The sequence below is a fragment of the Gymnoscopelus braueri genome (genome assembly GCF_963280865.1).
Source record: "Gymnoscopelus braueri genome assembly, chromosome: 9".
In the NCBI taxonomy this organism is placed as follows: domain Eukaryota; kingdom Metazoa; phylum Chordata; class Actinopteri; order Myctophiformes; family Myctophidae; genus Gymnoscopelus; species Gymnoscopelus braueri.
This window is the reverse complement of record NC_137610.1, coordinates 17,122,975-17,134,146: the sequence shown is the minus strand read 5'-3', so window position 1 is coordinate 17,134,146 and position 11,172 is coordinate 17,122,975. Positions and strand designations below refer to the sequence as shown.

Here is an 11,172-nt window from a genome sequence, read left to right as displayed (position 1 = left end):
TAAATGTGCGCCATCCGATCCGACCGTTTGCGAACTCGAGAGACGCTCAGCCACCAGCACCACTGACGACTATTTTTTTACGCAACGCAATACTTTTTTCCGCAGCGCCCTGCCTGGCGTGCATCTATAGTGTACATTGATTGAACGTCTGTTTTCAAGAAGTGTGACAAGTTTTCCTCGGAGGAATTAAAAGGGAGATTCGACTTTTTTTTGTAAAAACAAAAACAAATATACATCGAGGATGCCTCGTCCAGGGAGAAACACCTACAGCGACCAGAAGCCACCGTACTCCTACATCTCCCTCACCGCCATGGCCATCCAGAGCTGCCCGGAGAAGATGCTTCCTCTGAGTGAAATCTACAAGTTCATCATGGATAGGTTCCCGTACTACAGGGAAAACACCCAGCGGTGGCAAAACTCTTTGCGACACAATCTGTCCTTCAACGACTGCTTCATTAAAATCCCGCGGCGCCCGGATCAGCCAGGTAAGGGCAGCTTTTGGGCACTCCACCCCAGCTGCGGGGACATGTTCGAGAACGGGAGTTTCTTGAGGCGCCGCAAACGCTTCAAGATTCTGATGATGGCATCCGAGCACCTGGCACAGAGCAAGTCGTCCGACGCCGCCCATTACCTCCAACAGCAAGCCAAACTGAGACTGAGCGCCTTGGCGGCCAGCACCGGCACGCACCTCCCTCAGATGTCCAGCTACAACCTCGGAGTCCAGCTACAATCTCAGTCGTCAACGTTCAAGCACCCGTTCGCCATCGAGAACATCATCGCCAGAGAGTACAAGGTCCCCGGGAGCCTGGCGTTCTCCACCATGCAGTCCATGTCCGCCGGCTATCCCATCCACAACCAGCTGACCAGCGCCTGGCCCCACATGTACAACACCAGCATGATCGACACCACGGCGGGCCCGATCTCCATGGCGGGCGGCGATTACAGTGCCTACGGCGTTGGCGTGCCCCTCAAGTCCCTGTGTCACGGGGGACAGTCCCTACCGGCGATCCCCATGCCAATAAAGCCCACTCCGACCTCCATGAGCGGCTTCTCGCTGCCGCCGCACATTCCCGCGTTCCTCTCGAACTCTCCGCAGTCTCTGAGCCCGACGTCCCCGACGAGCCAAAGCAGCCCCGCGACCCCCAGTGAGACTCTGACAAATCCCTCTACACTGGTGGTGGTCCACTGATGACCAACTTGTTACGAACTATTATTCCAATAATGCAGGGGTCTTCAACAGGGGGGTCCGGGACCCCTCCTCAGAGTTACTACAAGGGGGGCCGCCAAATCTTCGTGTGATATGATTTTTTTTTTTTTTTACATTAACCACTTGAACCTAGCATCCCTTTTCTGAGGAGGGCTTTAGCCAAAAATAGCCGATCTACAAGCTCACAATGCCTGGCGCTGCAAGGCATTGTGAGCTTGTATATCTGCAATTTTTTTGGCAAATAGGTTTGGTGTAGAGGGAAAAAAGAGCAGACCAAGTTAAAAAAAATGTAACCTGAAACACAATTTTATACAGTATAGAGGGGGTCCCTGCTTCATCTCTCTCTCTCAGATAGGGGGTCCTTGGGCTGGAAAACGTTGAAGACCCCTGCAATAATGAACTGTTGGCTCACACCGTGGGCCCTTTTACCAAACCCAAAGTTTATTTTCTTGTCGTCGGACAAATAATGGCTGCGATCAAGGCAAGAAGTTGAGTTGCATATTGAGTCATTTGTACATGTACTGAATGTGTTGCTTTAATTGTGTGATATAGAGGGTCCAGCACAGAATTGCGTAGCGAAAATATTGCTCTTCAATATATAACTTATTTGATAGTTCTATTTTTCAGTTCATTGTCAAATATGACTGTTGAAAAGTGGAGCCACTGGAAGGACACATGAAATCTGGTTTTGTTGAATATCAATTATTATTTCAAGTGCTTGCAATTCCCACGATACACTCTCAGTTTTAAGAATATAGGATGACTCGTTTTTGCACCATTTCCATGATGTGACCATTTGTAATGTCATTGGAAATACAAGGCAAACTGTTAGGGTTTTGTTTGTTTTTAATAATGGAATTAATGGTGGTTAAGGGTAGGCTATACCAAATAGGCATAGGGTTAGATTTGTTCTTATCATCTGTGTGGAAAAACAGCAAGCAATCCGAATTTATAAAAACTTTTCAAAATGGAAAAGTTAGTATTGTCAAACGTCCTCAAATGCAAGATGTGAATACTGCAAATACGTGATATTGAAATGTTGTAAAATGCACTTTTTAGTTCCATGTTTTAGATATCTATTTTCCAGAAAATGTTCTGTGAAGCATTTAATTTAAAAGCTGTGGTGACCATGTGTATCAGATGCTGTAAATTTGTACTACGTTTCTGTTTTTGGTAAAAAGCATGCATTCCGAATTTGTGTTGGTGCTGTCGTTTTGTTTGTTTGTTCATTTTTGCAAGCATGCGTGCTTTTGAAAAGTGTGCAAATAGTCTGCATTGAATTGAAGAAAAGAAAAACTGGTCATCAAAATATTTTCTCATTATAAATGAAGTAAACAATCAAATGTTTTTGGACATTTTCTATAGGTATTATATTATTGTTATTATGCTATCTGCCTTTTATTTACAGGCATCTATTATTATTTCTAAATAAAGAATTCGATGGTAATCCAATTGAATTCAGTTCAAATAGCAAATCAGTTAATCATTCTTTTAGTTTCAAGATATCTTTCGACCTGAGGCCGATTCTACAAATGTCTTCTACAGTTTTTTGAAAAAAAACTATGCTGCTATATCAGTGGTTCTCAAACTTTTTCATGTCAAGGGCCACCCAAAATTATATGCATTTGGCCGCGGACCCCCATCTCAAAATATTTTTGTTCCCAGGGACCCCCCAGGAGCAAAGATTTGAGTTATAAATGTTCGCTTAAAAAATATATATATTCCAAGATTTTCACGAATTTTCAAAAACAGCAGATCTGCCGCGCTATGAGCTTGTGTACACACACACACACACACACACACACACACACACACACACACACACACACACACACACACACACACACACACACACAGGCCATTAGGATGCACAGAGTTGCTGCCGCGGTCACAGCGCACACAACCAGGCCCATTCATCAACTCCTAGGCTATACACAATTAAGCCCAACAATAAACACTTAGAGAAGCAACACGTAGGCCAAGCCATAGCGCTGGGCTAATGTCTAAATTAATCATGACACTTGATTGATTGATTGAATACTGTATGAACAGTTTGCAAAAAAAAAGCACAGAAAGTGCAGTTTAATACAAAATTATGCTAAAAGTATTAAACCCAAGAAAGCACTATATATGGCTTGTTTCCATTGGGGTCCTGTGTATTCAATTTTGAATGACAAACAAATATACAACACTAGGCAAAAACATCATATAAACAAGTAGTAAAACTATATATAGGCTATATGTATGTATGTATATATATACATTTAAATGTAGCCTATTATTATTATTATCGAGCCTCATAATAAATAAATAATAGAGGCTACTGAGAAATATTTTGTCCAAAAATTGAGGTCTGTCTTTTCCCCAAAAAAAACATTATCCAGGAGAACTTGTGGCCTAACAAGTGTTTTTGGCACAAGGTCTTTTTTAAATTTATTCCACAATTCTTAGTTGCATTTTAACATTCTGGTATTTGTTCTCGTCTCCAAATGACATGGAAATATAGCGTTCCTTCATCTTCTCAAAAAGCAACACCCCCATCTCGGGGTATTAAACAAATAGCCTACATTAGAATTCCGTCACTTTATGCAATTGAGTAGATCAAATAAAGGCTCTCCAGCCACTTCATTCTCCTCCATTCACTTGAATTGAAAGTGCAAAGAATTGCAAACTTAGACTGGGCCACCAATGTAGATTTAGCCTTTTCTCAACGAGACAAAAAGGACTGTTTTTTCACAAACACATTGCTGACTGGGGAACTAGGAAACCAGTTACAAGACCCTATTGGAATTTAAATCCACCCCTCCCCCTTGGACTGTTTGTAAACCAGTGTTAGCTTTTTCTTTTCTTTTCTTTCAACATTGTGCATTTGTATGTGTATTGACTCATGGGTGATTAAATGTGTTGAAGTTGCAACAGTTTCAAGCCTTCATTTGAAATTGTGATATTGTCTACTCATGACAAATACATTTAACAATTTAGCCATTGAGGATTTTTTTTTTAGCAGATATACATGTTGTAATTTAAACAGAACATAGTATACCTATGTCACTGTAAAATAAATAGATACATAAAGTAGAGCGAAATCTCACCCAATGGACAACATACAAATTACATGAATTCACTAGGAATATCCTGATGCAGTAAACACATTTTTTAGTGAATTAATTTGTACACAAAACCATGAGGGTCCAATGTGTTGCCTTGGTATTGCATTGCTGATAATAAAATATATGATGAAGATTACACACATATAGAGAACAAAACTTTTACATTCAACTATTAAACTATAAATCGGTAGATTTAGTGTAATACGTGGCCATCTTAATCTAATGATGGATCCTTCACCATTTAAAAAGCAACTTCTGATCATCCTGTACCTTATTGACTGGTATACAATGTTCTTTAAAAAGGTTGCACCTTTGTTTTTCCTTCAATTGACAAATTAAGGAAAGACAACAGTTTTTGTAAAATGCCAGAGGGTGTGTGGTGTCATGCACCTGCATGCAACAGAATCCAGAGTGTAAATTTAACTTTAAAAGTGTCAATAATTGACCCTTAGGGTTAATTCTATTCATTAAACTCTGGACCTTTACAGGTACATTCTTAAACTTTCAGGGTTAACTAAACACTCCACATTTTATTGTACATCCATCTGGACACATAAACCTTCAGCTGTGGCTGGAAAAAGGAAGCACAGAACAAGTCTGTTTTCTTTGGACTTCTCGGTGCATGCACAGAAAAATCCTTTGTGAACATTTTACTAAAGAGTGTACAAACCCTTTGACAACAAATGGAACCAAATGGACCCTTACGGGTCCATGTGGTTTACAACCTCTGAGTTAAATTAACGCTGAGGATATTACTGGGTGGCTGTAATGGAACAATAGTGTTACAGGTGATATGTAGTTCAACAAGAAGGGTGCAGGGAAACAACCCTGTGCTTGAGGCGAAGAACACAGGTCAGCACTTTTAAATATATATCACTCCTCTGTTACTGAACGCTTATCGTTCCACTTTCACCTAACATACTGTACATTGCATTGGATTTAATAATAGGCTGGCAAGCTTTATTTTCTCCGAGCAGTGTCCTTATAATTGTGAATAGTATACCACAACCACACATATAGTGTGCAATTCCAGCAATATTAGAATAGCCTCAGGATATCCCTCTAAGTCTAATGCAGCATCATTGGACAGTCAATAATTTAAAAAAGATTACAAAAAAATATATATATACTATTTGTTTTATTTTGTGAAAAGCTTCTTCTTAGATCTTATACAGTTATTCTGTTTATTAATTGGGCTTAACTCCAATGTGAACTTAGTTGTGTAATACCAGTGTACACTGTCCTTGTGCCTTCAACTATGTTCTACTTACACAAAGAAAAAGGTCATCTTAGGCAGGGCATGAAATATAGACCACGTGTAAAGCCACAGTGTTGTAGTTTAATTAAAATAATTCATTAAAGTGGAGGCCTAAGGTAATTAGCATGTATAATTTATGATTTGCTTAATGCATGCAGGCAGTGGCCTCCGTAATAAACTCAACTTAACCCCAAGTATAGAGAGCCACAATGGACAGCATGCTGTTATTTACTGTGTTTATTGTTTGGATATTTGTCAAGGCGAAGCAAGTGTTTCATATAAAACACCGGACGTTATCATGGCTTTCACCGTGCGAGAATGACTTATTTGTTTATGAGTTTATCTTGTGGATTTATGCCCACTCCTAATGAATGTTGTCAGATTTGTTGCAGGGGAAATATATTGGAAATTGCTCTCGGTGTACTGCTACCTTGTGCTCACTATTAACTTGTTCGGGTGCCGTGTTGAAAATAGCTTGCTTGGATTCTGTACTGTAGTTTCACGCCTGACAGAACGGGGCCACGGTCAAACATATATATATACCACAAGGTATAGCTCAACTTCTCTCACACAGCAGGCTGTCAACACTGACTTTCGGAAGCGGCAAAATAATCGATGATGGACAAAACTTGCATTAATTATACTCTGCAAATGTGGCAATCCCTGACAAGCCTTTGACATTTTCAAACATGGCTGGTGGCTATGTTCTCCTCTACTGTACCTGTAGTTTTGAAAAAACAACAAAGTAAAACAAATATTTTCTGACGGCGTTGCAGACCATGGTAAACATATTTTTTCATGGTAAACAGAGCAAAGAGGCTGACTGCTGATGGGTGAGGGAAAAAAAAGTACTTAGTTTGTATTTTTAGCCTCAACTGACTCTCAATAACCCAGGGACAGCGTCGTTCAAACCTTGATTACTTGTAGCCATCTGGCGTACAATTATGGTTTTCAAATATTTGTCTCAAGTGTTTGCCTGAATCGCCTCAAAGTACATATTTAGCTTCTCAGTCTGTATGTGAGAGAAACTCTCTGATCCTATCTAGTTGCTATCCTCTACTCTAGAGCATTATTCGTATTTTGGCATTACTGTCAGAGATGATGACAGGAAAACTATAATACGAAGAGACGTTGACGCAGTACAACGTCAGGAGTTATGGCCTCTACACAGACCAAGCTGTCTTGTACTGACATTTGGGAGATCAGATAGGGTTACGTAGGTTTTGAATCACAGCACCACGGTGACCTGGCTGGCATTCACCTCTGACTTGTTACAGACATGAATAGAGCTCCTTGCAACAAATACAAACTGAAACGTTAACGTTCTCCACAGTACAACTCTCTGAGATAAATGAACACTGATCATTTTACTGTGTATGTTTCATTAGGCAATGGTAAAGATAGAACGTGACTCAAGCTAAGGCAGGTATATGTGTGTGTGTGTGTGTGTGTGTGTGTGTGTGTGTGTGTGTGTGTGTGTGTGTGTGTGTGTGTGTGTGTGTGTGTGTGTGTGTGTGTGTGTGTGTGTGTGTGTGTGTGTGTGTGTGTGTGTGTGTGTGTGTGTATATATGTATATATATATACGTACATACATATATATATATATATATACACATATATATATATATATATATATATATATATATATATATATATATATATATATATATATATATATATATATATATATATATATATATATATATATATATATATATATATATATATATATATATATAATAAAAAATAAATAAATAATAAAGTGGACAGCTGGAGAGCTGGGGGAATGTAGAATCACACAAGGCCAGCTCAGCCAAACACCCATGTGTGCATGAAATTAGAATGTCAACATCTGATTCATGCTGCTGCGTGGTGACTGTGAAACAAATTATGTCAGTGGGTGGCAGCAGCAAAATTCCACCCAGGAACAGCAAGTTAGCGGCTATGCTGATGTCACGGCACGCCACGGCTTCTCCCTATTAGAGTTTGGTGAGGAGGATCAAAGAGATTGTCCTGCTATATGATGTATTCCAATTCTTAAGAATGAGTCAAAAGTAATAGTATTTTGACCTTGGAAAAGAAAACAATTATTTGTTTTAGTCATTTTAAGATTATATGTTTTCTGTCAGTGTGTTCTGGAGCTCTTCCTTGGGGACCTGTTTATATTCAGCCCTCTAATGCAAGGGTTCCCAAACGTTTCAGCCCGCGACCCCCCAAAATAATCATATTTGAACTGGGGATCCCCACCCTAACAAACACTTGGAATTGTAGGCATTACGTTTGACTCTGTTCCACAGATAAATATTGTGAAAATAGCCGAACTTGTAGCTAGGGTATTTTTTACAATGTTTGCCTCTTTCTTAGTAATACTTGACAATTTGGTCAAATTGTAACTTTAGACGTGTGCAGATACCCTGTATACACTTATACTGTATGTTGGTTTGTTTTCTCACTGTTAAGTGAGAAAACAATGTTGCACATTAAGCTAATCCTCTGGGGACCCCCACAAATAATTTGGTGGCCCCCCTGGGGGTCCCGGCCCCCAGTTTGGGAACCACTACTCTAATGGAGAGTGTTGTAAGAGGGATGATCAGGTGGCCCTGACAAATGGGGTGATAATTGTTATTCAAGGTGAGAATGTGTATTGTCACAAAACACTAATCAGTGATAACAGTGACAATGGAGAGTGGTATTTATGCAAGGGGTTGGGAAAAGGCTATCTACTGATTAAAGAGGATGTTTCAGTAGCCTACGCCTTATTGATCTCATGGACGTTAGTGTTTGTTGACTCATGGACGAATAGACACAAATAGACTGTAATCATTTAGAAGGTCAATAGATTCATGGTGCAATTAACTGCTTAAACCCTATATACGTAGTCGACCATGTCGGCTATAGTATCTCTATCCAGCCACTTTGCCAAAAACAGCTGATCGACAACCACGTGTCGCATTGTGAGCTTGTAGATCTGCAATTTTCGCTGAATGTTCGCGCAAGAATAGGGACGCTGGCGTCCAAAAAAAAACCATTGGTTTCCTGTACCTTTTAAAGTAATGTTTTGCATCGTGGCTAAGAGTTGTGCGGCCTCCTCCTTCTCAACAGTGTTCAAGGGGTTCAAATAACTTGCATATTTTCCCAGTTGCTGCAATTTGCAAATTGTGACCACACTACCTGGTAGAGAGGGTACCTTCTCATTGGCTCCTGAGCTTGTACATTTCTGGGCGGGTTGAGACAGAGTCGATGCAGCCACAGTCATGGCTGCAGAGCCATCCATCAAAGCTCAGGCACCAGCCCTGTCAGCCACACTTCACCAATCATCACACTACACTTTCATTACTTATTTTTAACTGAAACACTTGAAACTATAATTTCTGATTTTATTTTCAAGGCAGTAGTGGCAAATATGCCCTACATTTGCATTACGGCCATTTTGGACTCTTTAAAGTGTGTGCGTGGGCTGGATTTAGGCTGTGGCGTTGAATCCATGTTCGTGTTAATACATTTATTTAGACTTAGGTGTATCTAATCTGGTATGCTCTAGTATGCAGGGTGTGCTCTGGTAGTCAACTTGTTATACTCCGTCTCAGCTTGTCTAGTCATAATCAAACAGTGAAACCTGTTTGGGGTATTGGTTACTTATAATTATGATTCAATATACTGGGATATTGGTTACTTAATTATGATTCAACTTCCGTGAAGCAACGTATCTGAGTTTGTCCAAATGTTTGTTCACACACACACCCTCAGTGAGGGAATTCATTGCAGTCACTCATCCCAAAAAGTCTCTTTAATGAAGGTACTTAACAGATTTGACACGAGAATGTTGTTTTGTCTTTAAGTGCTTTAGCTCTTAGGTGTTAGATCTGTAACAGATACTGTGGGTTTTAGCAGCCTGCTATTTCCCCCTTTTACTTGTGCGACAGCAAGCTCATTTATCACCTTTCCTTGGGATCTTATCGTACCCTCTACAACCATAAACTAACACTTGCACAGCACTTCAAAGGTGCACCAGGTAGCAGAGGTGAGAAGAGGGCCCTGTGTCCGCTGGGGGCCAGTTTCTACCAGAGAGGAGAGAGCTGATTAGCAGGAGTGCGTGGCAGGGCCCTGTGGGGGCAACAGCTGGAGAAGCTTTCCCCGAGGGAACGGGGAGAGGTGTGAGTTTTGACAGCGGCTGTCTCTCCCCTCTGGATACTGCAGGGTCAGGGCACCCACAGTCAGCCTGGCGTCCAATGCCGGATAGGAAGTCAGCAGTAATTGCCATTCAGCCAGTAGGGTATAGAAACAGCGGCAACAATGAGCAGCTAAAGAGCCGACAGCCCCATTTCCTCTTTGTCTGGATGCATTTGAGGAAGGATGCTACCTCCTTCCCCGGCAGAACAAAGCTGCAATAAAAGTTCTTCTCGCGATCAAATGCGGTCTTGGAGAACTTGTTGAGGGAAGATGTATCCTTGACGTCTAGCAGATTTATTGTGCACTTGGAACCGTCCGCTGTCCTGGGACACAGCAAGGCCCAGATGGCTACTTGTTATTGCATAACAAGGCTTCATTGTTTTGTTAATATAGGTTCATCTGTCTTTGATCTAATCTCATGTTGTCATGGCCGGTGTGAAAATCCCCATTAAGTGTATGATCAAGCACTGCGCTCATTGTGACGGCGGTAATCTCCCCGCATTGAAATTCCACTTTGTTCCTTTGTTTCTTTGTTAGTGATCACAATGTGAGGTTAATTAGCAGCTACTGGTAACCTCTGCGTTCCTGGATACTTAATCACAGTTGAAGTGTACTCTTCACTGGGAAGCAGTGCCGGGTTGACGCTCACGGGCCCCCGTTCCAAACACACGGCTCAGTCAATCAAAAACAAACAGAACACATACACACCACAGCTTTAATTCCTCTCAGAGTACAGCAGCCCAAGACGCATTAATTGTTTCTACATGTTGTTAATCACTCTCATCTTTGTTTTCTTGCTTGAAAGGCAAGCATACAGAACGTGGCCCTTCATACGGTACTACATCACCGTGAAACACGTGAAGAAGACGAGGTGGCCTCAGCCTTACCAAGCAAGCGCTGTCAAAATGTTTCATTTTAGCTATTGTTCAAGTCAATAGTAGTGTCAAAGTATGATTTTGCTCTCTGTTCCCTCTTTGGTGTGGAAGCTTTATGCACGGTGCATTTATCTGCAATATTGCCCTTCCACCACTTCAGATCTCGCCCGTTCCCTGGTGGTCTAATTTATGTTAAGTCACACACCTCCCCTATGGCTGTTTTGAAATGTTCAGAATGGAGACTGTGCGCTCCAGGTTTATGCCAGCGCCACAGTCCCCTGTGTAATTGTTCTCTATGGGAAAGCACATCTCAGTGAAACCATCTGCAAGTCCATGGGGCAGTTTCCTAAGAATGAGGAGACTTCTTAGGGGGTTCCACCGCAATCCAGTTTCTCTTGTGAAGCAAATAATTAATTCAAATCTCAGGAAGTCAATAGCTGCCTGGATCAGAGGCACATAGCACACAGCTGCTGATACCTTGGTCTTCCCAGGAAGTCACCCAATGATATGTACACGTATAAAAAAGAGTGCCTTGTATGGATCACACTAATT

At 41.1% G+C, this 11,172-nt stretch overlaps 1 protein-coding gene across 1 annotated transcript; it reads left to right on the top strand.

The window, feature by feature from the left end:
* Nucleotides 1-241: 241 nt before the first annotated feature.
* foxb1a (forkhead box B1a) lies at nt 242-1,189 on the top strand (the record flags this gene model as incomplete). Its single annotated transcript, XM_080437586.1, has 1 exon — nt 242-1,189. The coding sequence occupies one exon, from the start codon at nt 242-244 to the stop codon at nt 1,187-1,189; it is 948 nt and encodes a 315-aa protein (XP_080293712.1).
* Nucleotides 1,190-11,172: the final 9,983 nt, after the last annotated feature.